This window comes from Heterocephalus glaber, unplaced genomic scaffold (assembly GCF_053883595.1).
Source record: "Heterocephalus glaber isolate CG9 unplaced genomic scaffold, H.glaber_assembly_v1.0 deba00000122, whole genome shotgun sequence".
Lineage (NCBI taxonomy): Eukaryota > Metazoa > Chordata > Mammalia > Rodentia > Bathyergidae > Heterocephalus > Heterocephalus glaber.
Genome location: NW_028258138.1, coordinates 28,131,944 through 28,147,577, shown reverse-complemented (window position 1 = coordinate 28,147,577; position 15,634 = coordinate 28,131,944). Strand labels below are relative to the sequence as shown.

At 33.5% G+C, this 15,634-nt stretch overlaps 1 protein-coding gene across 2 annotated transcripts in view; it reads right to left on the bottom strand.

Moving 5' to 3' along the window:
- Window positions 1-943: 943 nt before the first annotated feature.
- The window catches only part of LOC101712817 (SAM domain-containing protein SAMSN-1), an 80,215-nt gene continuing 65,524 nt past the window's right edge, over window positions 944-15,634 (bottom strand). Inside the window, exons 7-8 of one of the 2 annotated variants that reach the window (XM_087213839.1) lie at window positions 13,696-13,846; window positions 944-2,356 (exon numbers count right to left, since the gene is read on the bottom strand). In XM_087213839.1, coding sequence (XP_087069965.1) covers window positions 2,154-2,356; window positions 13,696-13,846 — 354 coding nt within the window. In that variant the 3' untranslated portion in view covers window positions 944-2,153. The remainder of the gene's footprint in view (window positions 2,357-13,695; window positions 13,847-15,634) is intronic. The other variant, XM_004842202.4, reaches the window with a different exon arrangement.

Genomic DNA, 15,634 nt, shown 5'->3' with positions numbered 1-15,634 from the left:
TGTCTTCTCATTTCAACAGATGCAGCCTGCTGTGTCTTTGTTGAGGGGACTTTTTGCTCACCCAGTGGTCTTGAATTCTCAGCAAGCTTCTGAACAGCCTTTACTCTGTTTCTCACCAGTATACCAATTCCTGGGTTCAGAGTGGTGGCCTTCTAGATTCCTGAGCTGACCTGTTGTATGGGTGAGCTTCTGGCCGGGGCCTGAGCACTCTTGAGATGGTATCTAGTCATGCCTCTCACTGGGGCCCTTATGTAGCTATTGTCTGGGAGGGCCTATGGTTGGGGGCTGTGCACCCCAGTTTCTGTTGTCTGCACAGGCTTTGGCAAGGGTCTCCAGGCACTTATAAATGGTATCGGGGCAAGCCTCTGGGTTTTGCTTGTGTGCCTGTACAGCTCTTCTCCAGTTGGGTCCCTGGCAGTGGTGGATGGTATGGCAAGCCTCTGTATGAAGCCCATGTTCCTGTGCAGCACCTTTCTGGGGGGGCTTTTGGCTTGGGTAGGTATGCCCAAGCCTCTGGGGTCAGGGCAAAGCCCCAGCTGGCATCAGCCTGCTGGTCTGGGCCACAAAGCTGCTCCCAGGTATCTGCCAGGGATCAGGACTTAGGGATGGAATGGGAGCCCATGTGCCTGTGCAGCTCCTCTCTGGTCAGGCTCCTAGTGACTCTTTTGTAATAGTTTTGAGACAAAGAACAGAGGGACGCTTCCAATGTTGAAAACATCAGGAAACATTCCAGAAAAAAAATAGCATATTAAAAGTCATGAAAGAAATAGTAAATTTGGAAAAATGCAAGAGAGTTGTTATGGCTAGAGTGTAGGCTGAGAAATGAGGGTAGAGATATGACTCATAAAGTAGGTAAACGTTGTTGAGAAATACTTTACACATCATGGAAGAATGTTTAGATATTATACTAAAGATAAATGATAGGCCATAAAAAACCTTCGAGTAGAGAGATTTTTGCTTTTATTTACACATTAGAAAGCTTTTTCTGGAGGCCCTGTGTGTGGAGGATGGGTCAGAAGGTAGGAGATTGACTGGAAAGATACTGCAACATCCTACATATGAGAACATGAGACTCCAAAGAGTCAGGCTACCATCAGAATTGATTAGAAGTCATGAATATGAAAGTACTTTCAGAGTTGGATGTTTAAGACTTGATTACTTACTGGATTTATATAGGAAGGATATATGAGATGTAAAGAGAAAAATGACTTTCTACTTCAATGACTGTCTGGGTGCTGCATCATTAAGGAGTGATTGGGGATAAAGAGACAATTTTCTAGAGAAAATCAATGATTTGAGCTTGTCAAGTTGATGTTTTCTGGGAGTATTGAAGTTATATAACATATAGATGAGGTTAAATACATTGATTGAGGCTGACATAATTGATTTGGGAATCACTAATATTAAAAAATGAAGACCAACTATGTAACCTTATTTGATAGGTAGAATTTTCTTTTTAAGTCTACTATTAAAATACCTTAAATAATACAGGATGGGAAAATAAAACATGCATATAGTTCTTTTTATTATTAACATTAGGGTATGTCATATTTTAAACATATTTACACTTGAACACAAAACAACTACATAATTATTAAAGTAGTTTTACTAAATCAAGAGTGACAATGTATTATCTGTATTCTACATGAGATAATGTATTAAAGAAATAAGCAAAAATAATTATTAAAACTACTATGGATCAGGATAAAATGCTCCCGACAGTAACTCACATTTTCCTAATAAATACAAAAGTGAGTATAAGATGCATCTTGGGCAAACTGATTCAATAATACATAAAAAGTCAATACTGGAAGGTGCAAAAAAAAATGCTTTTTTTCCCCATCAGATTTCATCATTTTAAACTCGTAAAGTAAGCCAAATAAAGCAAATGTCATACATATCAAAGCCTTACACTGAAAGTTTTTCTAATAGAGGTAAGTGAAATATTAGCATAGTATTTATAATAAATATACATTTTATTTATAATAACTAGGAAAGTTTGAAATATAAACTTCTATGTATAATCATTCAGATGAAAACATTTTAACTTTGAGTTATATTTACAAATATCTTTCTTCCTCTTCCAGTTGATCATGAAGCACAAGAAGAGTTAAAGTGGAACGCATGTGTAGATATCAGGTGAGAATGTGCGTTCAGTCACTTGACTCTGTGATAGTAATCTTCTGTACCATGTCAGGCAGATTTTCAGACTCCAGATCTTCTTTGCCATTATCTGAATTTCCTGATGAGATATAACAACCAGAGTCCCTTGGGCAGTTATCTAACTGTGACTTATTTAAGGATAGGTCTGGGCTTAAGGATAGGGGCACAGATTCATTTTCTTCTTCTTCAATAACTATAAATGGAAAAAAAGACAGGAGTTAGAAGAAGCCAAGAAAAGTTTTATTCATGTACTAACTCACTTTCAAGCATTATCCTATTTCAACTGCTCCCACCTTGAAATCATTACAATGAAAATGCCTGCAAATAAAAGATTATATATGTGATATTATATATATTATATATGAGATATTCACACTCACACTCAAATACTCAATCTATTACTCTTTAAAATACCAAGTTTAGGGCTGGGAATTTAGCTCAGTGACACCGCACCTGTCTCACAAGTGCAAGGTCCTGAGTTCAATCCCCAGTACCAAAAAATAAATAAAAGGCCAAGTTTGCTCTTAATTGCTCACTTGCAGTTTCATAGAATCCATGTGAAGTACCTACACAAGCAAAGATCAGTATGGACTCCCATTTTACATTAATAAGTTGCCAGAGAAAGCAGATTGTATCCACAGTATAACTGCTGCCTTGTCCAAATACTTCTTAAATTAGCATTAAGAAAAGTAATTGATAGTTTAAATGTACAAAGTCAAAAGTGGACTTTCTGAATAATTCCAGAATCATCATGTGAATTAATGAATATGCAATTACAATGGGCAACAGTGTATAGTAGGACTTCAAGTGGATAGAATTTAACTATTAAAACTTTAAGGATCTGGACTTTTCCTATAGACATAAGAAAACAATGCCTTTAGAGAGTACAACAATAAAATGGCCACTGAATCTACCTTATAAATATTTAGTTTGTCTTCCATATCTCTGTAGTTCTGTATAATAATTAGTTATGTTTAGATTGATAATTGTGTTATTAAAATACTTTTTATATTCAAAAAGCTTGATCTGTTAGAAGCAAATATTTAATATTAGAACCAATTAATATATAAATTAAAAAATATTCCTAAAGAACCTAAGGCACAGCTTCTCAAGATTCTTCTAGCATCAGTTTTCCTTGTCAATGTCAAGTCTCTTTGTCTGACCCCCACCCTACAGTAGAGGAGTATTTCTATGTGTTGTGAGGTGATTTCTTCAGAGAAGAAATGGATCTCAGCCTACTGCCTCTTAGCTTTGTTATCATGCCTTCCTCTTTCCCTTTCCAATCTCAGAACTTCCTCATTTTTGCCATTTGAAAAGTACCTCACCGGGAGACCCAAACAGTTGCATTTTTAAGATTGGGACAAAAACTCTGCCTCCTCTCATTCCCCTATATTTTGCCCAGTTTCAAAGTAAATCCAAATTTCAAAATCTTTGGAAGAAGGAAGTTGCACAATTTTCTTTAATCAACTATCATAACGCTAATCAACTTATCTTTAGGAAATTCACTATTTATTTATTTGTTTATTGATTTATCTTACTTATACATCTCCTGCTTTTAAAAAGCATTTTTCTAGGTTCCAGATATCTTGCCAGCATTAGTTAATGGTCCACTATGTATCCAATTTTTATGAACTTCTATTACACATGAGAATTAAGCCCCGGTGAACTAAGATACGTATGCTTGTATGTAACTAATTTACTTCACTCTGATGTATCAGAAAAGTAGTAGTTATGCACACTCGTAGGAGGACTGAAAAAAATTGTCACTTAAAGAATTTTCTTATTCTGTGGCTTACATGAGGAATACTGGTAGAAAAAGGCTGGAAGGAAATGATTAAAAATTGCTTTAGTCTATTCATCTTCAAAATGAAACATAACAGTTCTTTTAACCTTTTTCTCAAGCCTTTTATTTGTAACACTGAAACCATATTTATGTTATTTTTCCAAATCGTTTCCTCATTTGCTACAACTTTGTTCAACTATGAATTCAAATATCAGGTACTTAAGTCTAGTTCCAATAGTTCTAGGGCCTTAATTTCAAAATTCACCTATTTTAGTTGTTATTTTTGGACCTTTCTGTCATGAAACATTTTGCTTATGGGTCATAATCTTTAACTTTGGGGGGATGTACTTACTATTCACTAGTCTTTATGAAAAATCAGTCACTGTATTTTTTTCCAAGTCCTTCATTTATGAAAAGGGAGTACTGAAATGTGACCTCATTTTCTAAGGAGTTGCTTCTTCTGCCTCTGCTCTTCTGTCTTATTGACACTGAAATGAAATGAGCTAGTTTCGTATTCAATTATCAAAGTACTTCTGGAAAAGGCCAGAGGAATTAGTCCTTTAATATGCATACTGCCATATTAGCACGATAACCAGATTTGAAGTGTGACCCTCTAGTAATAATGGTTATGGGGATAAGGCTATATTTCTCCGGATTAATTTTGGGACTCTTACCTCAATGCAAAGTTTAAAGAACTGAGATACTTTCCTTCAGATTGACATCCTCAACAAGATTAGGCATAATAAATTCTGTTTTCTCCCAAAATGGTGTTCTATTTAGGTTGATCACTAACTTTTAGGTTCTTTTTAAGACTGAAAACTTAAGCTTAAACACCCTTTTCCTCCAAAAATAAGCATTTAGTTTGTTATTTCATCCTTAGAAGCCTGCACAAATTCACCTGAAAGTACAGCAAAATAAACAAATAATAAATGAAAATCTGACTTTACTGGAGAATATGTCATTGTTTAATATTAGCAATAAAACATACATGTTTTTATTTCCACCTGAGAAATGCTGTATCGTATCCTGTGAATTCTAGGAATTGGTTTGTCTTAAATACAAGTTATTTATTATAGAACCTTTTCATCTGCAGTTTTTATGGAAAGAGAAAATAGTTCCTCAGTATGAAAGTTATGCAGCATAGTAATTTAGAGAACAGTGGTAATTTGCTAAATGATTTCCTAGTAAAATGAAAACATGACTATCCCTCCTCAAATGCTTCCCACCAGGCTTACAATAATTTCAGGCAGGTGATAGGCATGAGCCCTTCAATTGTCACTATAAAAAGAAAAGGCAGGTCATTATGTTTTATTGTGGAAATGAAAGCTATGTAGCACTCAAACTTGGTATTTGGAGAGTCAAGATTTTTCCTCTTCTCATTTCTTTTCACCCTGACACTAATGACAGGTATTGACACACTCTTAGGTCTTGTGCTGTGGATATTTTTTTTCCCATCCCACAGAGAGGTAAATTCACACTAATGCATTTACATTTTCTTTGTAAGTCATTTAGTCCCTTCATGTGGCCATGAAACAGAGTAACACTAACTGGCCTGCCCAGAAATTGAAACCACAAACCTTCATCAATTTTGTTGCCTGGCCCAATCATCTGAACTAATAGGCAAGTAACACATTGGAATAGGAATCAGTCTACCTCCAAAATTAGACTTCTCATAGGACATTTGAGTGAATCTTTTTAAGCTAACATGTTTCTGATAATATGTTAAGTTGGAAAAGTATTCCTAATTTGTGTATTATATTATTACAGTTGTATAACAACATACACACACATATATATATAATTCAACAAATGAAAATGTTTGAATTTTGGATTTTTCTCAGTATTTCTCAGATCATCTATGTTTTACCATTTGTTTTTTAAATGATGAAAAAGTTTAAATGATAGTATTTTTATAAAGCCCCTATCTTGCAAATATCCCAAAGTCTACATATTTTCAAATATAGTGTATTGATGAATTATTAATAATTTTGGATACATTTTTCATTGCTTTCTGTTAAGAGCAGGCATACTAGGGACTCTAGAAAGCAGTACATTTCTGTACTCTATGTAATGAAAGATCATGTTAAGAAAAAAGTATTTAGGGAATATTTTATTATGAGGAATTAGTTTCGATATTAAAATATTTTATTTCTGGTTTAAATTGTCATGAAATTATATAAAGCCCATAAGTCAACATTTTAAGATAGTCATCAATGTTCAAAACAGTGATAGGGTGATTAAAACAGAAGACAGCTAGTATAATTATTCATAAAATAATTATATTAGAACTTTGACATTTAATTAAGTATGGGCAATTTCAATTATAGTAAAAGTGAAGAAAGCTCTAAAGAAATAAAACAAAATTCTTATTCTGGGAAGAGGTTCTCAAACTCTAAGCAAAGAAATCTTCCACATAGTCACATATTAAAAATTTAAAGATTCAAAAATGATGAAAACTACTAATTTTTGCTTGACCTTCCCAAGTTTCTTTACCTAAATCTTCCGGAATTTGCCTTTACTGTCTGTTTGCCAGAGGTGTTAAGCCTCTGTTTCTTGGGATCAAATATTATAAAATATGGAGTCTAGAGGTATAGGAAAATGCCTGGCCAAAGAAAGTGTGCAATAAACAAAAACTAATGAACATCAGAAAGAAGAACTTTGTTGAAATTCAAATGATGATACCTCTTGACTTTGAATAATTGTCATCTTTTTCTTTTAACTGAGTGCCATTCCCAAAGAGGAAAAGCCAGGAGTATACATCTCAGGATGCGCATTAACCTTGGCCTCATGTTTTGGCTCTCTTTGAGTCACTCAAACTTTGTCCAAGGAGGAACAATTAGCAATTATATGGTTCTCATTTACTTTTAATTTTATCTTGAGCATGTCCTTAAGTTACCTGAACACTTTAATTTCTTTGTTATAGTGAATATTTGATGTTTACTTCACTTGAATACAAATCTTGCTTTTAGAAAAATAACAAAAATAAGAAACAGAAATCCATTCATCAATAAACAATTGGTGTTGGCTGTTCTGAGGCCATGAGATTAATGCGGAGTTGAAACAACTCTATATTTGTACATCTCTTGCAGCCTTGAATCACAGTTTATCCTTTAATGATGTGTGTACGGAGGAGGAATTGTTTTTACTCACACTCACAGTAACCTCTACTTCTATGGTGCTGGTTACTTCAGTAGGAGCAGAAGCAAAGTCCCTCAAGATACCTGAGCACCAGCAAGAACAGCATCATTAAGCTGCTCCTCAGCCCAACCTCGTGCTCGAATGGAAGGCTTTAGGCCTAGGAAATGCCTACCCTTTAATGAACTGTTGTTATATTGGACTGATTATTTTGATAACAATCAAGAAAGATTAAAAGTTATGATTATATATTGTCTGACTGTCAATATAGATTGTCAAGAGAAATCTATTTTATATTTCTCATAGGCTCACTTGATGAAGAAATGGTGTTCCACAATACACCACTTTGGGAAAAATGGCTATTTTGAGTTAAAGATACTTGAAAAATGGGAGATACAAGATCACTCTGACTTTCTTTCTGCTTTTTAAAACCAAGACATGAAAGTCCCATGTGAATAATATCTTCCTTAGACCAGAAAAAAAGTATCATTTCTATCACGGGCATTTGAAGCCAGAGAAGGACTTCTGAACAAACTCTGCTAGACTAACTCTGATCTTCCTAGCCACTTTTCTTTTTAATTAACTCCTCTATTCCAAACTCATTGCCTTGTCATATTTTTTACAGTTTACTACTTTTTGTCTAATTCAGTATATAGATATATATAGATATAGGTGACTGAATCTTTGATTCTTAATGTCTTTGCGGATTTAAGGCTTGTAAAAAATAAATTTTTATGCTTTTTTCCAGTTGATGTTTTACACTAATTTAATTCTTGGGCCTGGACATACACAAAAATAAAAATAAAACAAAACAAAAAAATCTAAGAGATGAGAGGTTAAAATTTCACTTCCCCACATTGATATAGTGAAATTTTAATATATTTTCATCATTTCTAAAATTACTGTTTTTTGAAAAATAAGGTTATCCTTACTATTATTTATCTAATTTCCCTTTTACCATATAATGTGTTTTGGACATATTTTCATGTCAGTACATACACAGCTCTATATCACTCTCTTAACATATTCAAATTAATTTATTGTTTGTGGATATCTTGGTTTATTTAACAAACTAATTAGTAGTGGAATTGACATTTGTTGAGTTTTTAACTAAAACTACTACTTTTTAAGATATTTTTAAAATGGTGAATTTAGTAGGACAAATTCCCAGAACTGGAATTTCTGGATAGAAAAATTATGCATAATTTAACTTTTAGTCTTTTTACAGGTTTGCTCTCAAGAAATTTGTACTTCTTTATACTTTTGCAAACACACATACATAGTTAGCATACACATAAATTAAATCTTAACAACATACACCAAGCAATACACACCTTCTTATTTATTTATTTATTTATTTACTTACTTATTTACTTATTTATTGTTTTTGGTACTGGGGATTAAACTTGGGTCCTTGCACTTGTGCAGCAGGCAGCGAAACCACTGAGCTAAATCCCCGGTCCTACACCTTCCTATTATAAGAAATTGTATATGTGAGGTGGATTGCAGGTGACTTTAATTTTTATCATTAGAAAAGAAAGCGTTGCTTACTATTTGTAAATCTCACACCTCTTCAATCAGCATTTATTCATTCTATAAGCATTTATCAACTATCCACTGGATGCCAATTGCAGGACTGGGAACTTTGAAAAAATACGCTTTAATAGAGGATTTGGTTTTGTTTGGCCAGGATAATCATTACAAAACCATGCATAGGACACAATCACTGTGCAAGTACAAAATAAGGACAGGAGATCTTACAAAGGTCCTTATGTGACTGTGGTAAAAAACTGAACCCTAAAAAAAAAAAAACAAAAAAAAAACCTGAACCATTTTGTTTAGAAAGTATTTTCTGTTAAAGAGTAAAATTGCTTACATTTCACTTTAATTTTACTATAGAGAATATGGTATCTGTTATAAATGGAATCTTAGAGTAGAGCCAAAATAAATCCAAGAAATTAAATTGAATAAAGCCAAATAGCTACAACTAGAAATAGATATTAAATCCATATTTGTAAATACATACAAGTAAAACATTTATGTGCCTTCTCTCTCCCCCTCCCTCTCTCTCTCTCTCTGTCTCTCTCTCTCTCTCTATATATATATATATGGATAGCTATCTTATCTTTTCTAAGAGCTCTACACTTCTTGAATTTAAATTCAAATCATGTGGCAAGTGCAGTGGAAACCCCAGGTACACATGTCAGGGGCTGGGGCACCAGCCTAGCCTGGCACACCTTCAGACCAACTGCTGGACTGCGGCTTGGCATATCGACAAGTCTCCCTTGCTGATGGCTCATCTTCCAGCACCTGACTGGGTCCCACCATTGGCCCTGCATCGCTTTGGGCAGGCAGACAGGCAGGGAAGCACAACTGGGGTTGGTTGAGCAATGTGGGGCTGCTGTGCCCACAGCTTGTGCCAATGGCCTGGCTCACAGCCAACCCTTTCCCCTTCCTCCTCACTTGGCACTGCAATTAGACTTGCAGGTACCTGAAATATATTGAAACAGATTTCTGTAAAGTTTAATTATTTTGTTACTATTTTTTTCAGTTTAAAATTTATCCCTATATTTTAGGGAAAGGAAATTATTTCCATTTCCCATTTTCCCCAAAAACAATAGTACACATTCTGGTTGGGACAATTTTAAGACACATCAAAGTGCTTCTAAATGTGGAAAAAGAAGTAACTGCAGAATAGATGGAAAACATGTACTATAAACAGCAGTTAACTATCTTATTATCCTAAGGAAGAATTTTTCAGTAAGGCAGAGGAGCTTTAAAGTTTGTGTTAATGCAAACACACAGGCACATGTACACGCATTCTTTATTCACTTTTTTACTTGCTGGAAATATTTACTCCCAAAGTAAATAAGTGATTTTTAAAGTCATACGATAAATATAGAAACCCTAATATGCACAAAATAAACAGATTTGGTGCTTCTTTTCTCCTTCAAAAGCTGGACCTCGCCCAAATTTTCTTCTCTTTAACCTTATCTGGATTCCCAGTTGAGGAAGTCAATGTCATAATTCTGTCTGGTTCTAGTGCAATGTAGGAGCAAATTCTGCATCTTGCTGCTTGTCTTGCTATGATTGTAAAATCCCAAAGTCATTATCCCCCTTCAGCAGTAATCCTATGATCAGCTCTAATCCTGTGATCCACTCACCAGATTTTCTATCAGTTTGTTGGAGAAGCATCTTTACCTTCTGCCAAGCAGGGACCTAAAAAGTTTAATCTGCTTTACATGTTCAAGGTCAAAGTGAGAACAATGCTATCTATCTCAGGCTAACCAAACAGAAAAACTGCTTGTTCTAAATATTACATTTCTCCTTTTTTTATTTTCCTGTTTCATCTCCTATCCTCTTAGTTTCTCTAGATGTACTAAAGACTCATTAGAGACTTGGTCTTTCCTACATTATCATCAAATTTTGACTCTAATCCTCAAGACATGTTCCCAGTTTGCTCAACTTTTATACTGAGTGATCAGAAAAGCAAAAGTTTTCCAAGTTCTCAATGTAAAAATCCTGAAACCTTAAACTAAGAATTTATTGGAATTCTCCAAATTAACATTGCTCAATGATGAAAATAAAAATTCATATATAAAACCCTATCCACTTTGCATACCCCATTCTTTTTTTTTAATAAAAGCTATTTTAACCTGTGGTTATGATGTATATTTGCTTTTTATAATGTCTCAGCTTTATATAACCATGTATTCAAGGTATTTATCATTCAAGGAACATGAAGGTTCTGTGTTTAATCTTTAGCATGGATGTAGAAGATGTGATTCACAGAGTGTAGGATAGATAAAAATAAACATGCAGTAGCATGATGCAAAATCATCAGAATTCACCATCTTATCAACAAATGGAAGTCATTCTTCTTTATTTCTTGAGCAAAGCCATTTCATATAAGATAAATAGCTTTCAGTCAGAATAGCCTAACATGCAATATGCATCTTTCTGACATGTATATTCTAATACTACTTTAGGCCATATGATTAAAATAAGAAAAATCTCAGGGTTGTGTATTGCCAAATAACACTGATTGAATCTGCATTTTTCTATCTTACATCTATAAGAATTTTGCTCTGTGTGTGTATGTTTATATATTACTGGCTATTGTTATGAACTGATCAGCTCTTCTTGACCTTTAATTATAGTTTTCTAAAGTTTTATAGAGGAAAATAATTTTTTGGACTTGTCCTTTTTAAAATATCAAACACTGCAAAGTCCCTTCATGCTTGAAAATACTGTATTTTCTTTTCAGAAACCAGGATATAGTGGAACATGTTTCAGATAGACTTAAGAGACTAAGTTCCAGATGTATGAGCTTAAATAAGCCACACGGCTATTTGGACTCTTATTTTTCCCATTTCGCAAAGGAAGACTTTGGGTCAGGTGTGTTTTTAAAAAAATTATGCCCACCCCTCGATTTGTTATCACATGCAAATCATTATTTTTTGGTTAACAAAGAAAATAGAAAAGTGATGCAAGAGATAAGAACACAGAAATGAGGTAAACACATCCTCTGACCCTGGAACCATCTTCTTTTGGGAGTCCTTACTAAACACTGTTTTACTACTAAGAGCTCAGCTTCCTAGCTTCTAGCCTCTTATCTTCATGAAGTCTGCTGTGAGGCAGCTACAGACATATCTCACCTCTCAGAGAGTTCTGTTCTTGCCAGGGTTTTGTTCTCACTTGAACACTACACTGAGATGGAACACTGAACTGAAGTCCTTGAGAAAATTTAAGTAGCAGAAGATGTTAATCTCCAAATATTCACTGTTCTCATATATACCAGTTTGCTTATGTGGAAGACAGAACTTTGAGTTGTATAGCAGTCTGTTTTTGATTAAAATTCCACCTTTCCTATTTATTTAGCTAATTAACTTCTTTGAAATTCATCTCTGAATTATTTCCTCATCTGTAAATTGAACAAAATATCTAAATGTATGCTATTTCAAAAGAAAAGTAATTCTTTGCAAGTGTTTAAAAAGTATTCTCTCTCTCTTACTTTGGAGAGTATTGCCAGTGGCACTGAGCATGAATCAGTAGAAAAAATCTACAGAATCTTCTTTGTAGCCAAATGTTTAGTGAGGTGTGATGTCTTGAACTGACAAGATGTAAGAGAAACTGCCTTATTTACCTGAAAGATTCTGCCACATCAACTTACAAAGGTCAAGTTTTGGGAGGCTGGTACTGTTGAGGAAATCAGCTCCTTTAGGTAACCTTAGGAAGGTTAGTTTTTTCTACCTTTGTGACTCCATTAAACCCCTTATATTCATTGCCCAATCACCAAAACTTTCAAGAAAGAGCATAAGAACCTAGGTCTGGCGATAACTTCTGCTTGTGTTCATGGAAACACAAGAAAGCAAGTGAGAATAAAGCGAGAAACAGTTTCTTAAAAAATAAATGAATTTCTACTATGAGAAGCAAGTGTGTAGTAAACATGTGTTATGCCTAAATTTTGTCGGATTTAAAACAGAGGGCATAGGAGAGCCCACGAAGGAAGTCAGGAGGTCTAGATGCTAAATACAGCTTTCCTCCTCACTCTCCATCTGGGCTGTTACTTGTATTTAGAAAGCTTTCTAAATACTGGGTTGGAATCCTAGCTACAATTCACTAGGAGTTTGAGCTTAGAGAAGTTACTTATCTCAATTTCTCATTTTAAAAGTGGAGGTAGTACTATCTTGTGAAGAGTATTAAATAAAATAATAAACATAAAGAACTTGCCTAAAGTTTTACTCAGAATACACATTCAAATAAATAAACTAGTTAATAATTACTACTAATATTAGTTTTGAAAGAGAAGTCTCGATTTAATAATTTAACTTCTTTCTCATCTTTAAATTTAGACTCTTCATGATCCCCACCCAATTTTTCTTCACAAAATGTACTGTATAGATTGGCACACTCCAGGCTCAGGGTCTGGGGGTTTGAAGAGATTTAGTAGTGAGTCCTAAATGAGTAGTTACAAAAATAAAAGCTATTCTATCTTTACAATTCTTGTTGGCATAGCTAGCATCCTGCCATAAATGAACTTATACGTATTATTCTGTCCCCAGTTTATACTTCAAATACAGAGAACTATCTTAGATAATAAAAATGAGTGCGAATATTTTTGCAAGCTATTATAACATTTTGAAGGAGTACAATAAACACACACAAGATGTGACTATATGGTAATAAAATGAATTTTTCTGGTGGCACAAAGGCTCATTAGGTTAGTGCCACACTCTGTGTTGTTCTATAGAAGCCACGTGTGACAGTTCTCACTAATGGCTCATGCTGTCACTAAATATTTGTCACTGACTCCCTCAGTCTTCAGGAATGCAGCCATCCACTTGCATATAAATTGAGAGTTCTGCAAAATCAAAATGAGGGACCTAGAAAAGTCCTTTCATTTTTCAGTCCAATAAGGAAAAAAATATCTTTTTCCCCAATTATAGATTTTATCGGAGTCATTGCTTCCAAGGTTATATGAAAATTCTAATTTTATGGAAATAATATTGTATGTGATTTATGTAAATAAAACAGAGGTGGTTGTAATAATTTTACTCTTTACTTCAAACCATAAATTATCAGCTAGGGAATGAGTAGATGCGTACACTTACTTTCTTCATCAAGGAGACTTTCAGCAGCTGATAGTAACCTCATTCTGTCTTCTGGGTTTGCAATGTTTAATTCAATGAGATGACTCTCTTTTATATCCTTTAAATCTTCTAGGATCTCATATCCATTAAGTAAAAGTGTTGAGGTATATTCCTATGGGGAGAAAAAAATATAATGCAATGTAAACTAGTTAGATTCAACTATTTTATTTTTAGTTCTCTTTAGATTTAAACAAAGTATAGAAATGCATATGGAAACCAGAGTTCCCAGTATAACTTTTGTTTAACTTTATTTGACTTGTACTAGCTTTCCACACATGAACTCTAGGGCATTTATGAGTATGTTGTGTAATTCTCACCTTCTGGAAGATGGGACATAAGAAGACATAATTATCTTAATCTATGCAATGTCAAGTTGTGAATTAATTTAATAGCTGGAGCATATATCCCATTTAGCATTTTTTACTTCCCAACTACCTAAACCAAAAGAACTAGAATTTTTTTAAGTCTATCAATGAAATGCCTATAACAGAGTATATTGTACTAATATTTCTAAATTACATACCTTCCTGTTCCTTGATTACAAAAATATGTACTTTCACTAACTTCTTGGAGTTGATTAAAAGCAAATTTAAAACAGACACAAGTCTACACACAAAGTGGGTTTAGCATTTTGATTGAGAGACATGTAAAACTACCACAAACTACTTAATTAAAAACTTTATTAAACATAAGAGAGTTGGAAAAAATTTTACTTCCTTTTTTCAGCATGTATATTTTGTCTGTTATTTGCATTAGTATGTGTTAATTTAAAATTCATAGACTTTTGGTTTTAGTCTGTGTATTATTTATACAACCTCTTTTGTCTCTAACAGAATAAAAATGCAAACTGAAGTTAAAAGCTTTTTCAACTTCCCCCCAAAATCCTCTCATTTCATTTGATCATAATTTCAATGTCTTTATTTTAGTTACTAAAGCTGAATAAGGGAAAACATAGAAGTTTTAAGTAATCAGGAAGACCTTATTACCAACTCTATTTTAACAACAAAAAGAAGGGACAGTTCTTTGGAAAAAGTAGTGTATTCTACAAGAGCCCTGAATTAGAATACAGAAAACCATAATTTCCATTCTGACAAAACCATCTGATTATGGGTTCTCGAATAAGCCACGTACTCCCTCAGATGTTGATTTTTTTCTATAAGTCACAGAACAAACAAGTAGAGAGGCAGGATTCAAAATTATACTTCCTCTGTATATACTATAAAATAATAGTAATGTTGGGATGCTTGGACAGTATATGCACAGCCAAGATGGTTAACTAGATAATTCAGAAAAATCAATAAAGAAAACTTTAATTGGCTATTGCCTTTATGAATTTTGAAGTTTATCAAAATTTAACTAAGTTAATTTTAGAAATGTGTTGCAAAAATGTAAGTTGAATACCAATAGTTATACTGTATGTACACATCTTTTAAGAAGGTAGATATTTCATAAAAATTTACTAATGTAATATAAAAAATAGATTATAAAACCAGATGACATAGTATTCTGAACACAATTATCATGAGGCTTAATGATTACTGTTTAGATGATCCTATTTAGTTATCTTCCCTGGACTTGATTTTGATCTCTGCTGTATAGCAAATATAATTTTCATTTTTTCTTTCTCTTCTCTAGATTTACTTTACTCTTTATATTCTCTTTCTCATTTAGATATTTTCTCCTGTTCTTTTATTCTCCTAGATATTTTTCATTTTTCATTGCACTTTCTCAACATTAATCTCTACTGTCACTGCTAAGTAGCATTAGGGTTTAGTCCAAGAGATGTTATATTTAGACCTGCCCTTGCATAATAAAAGTAATAAAAAAGAAATAAGAGCTGTTCTAGGAAAACAGATTTTTCTTGCTGTAAGTCTTATATTTTTAAATAACATTATACAAA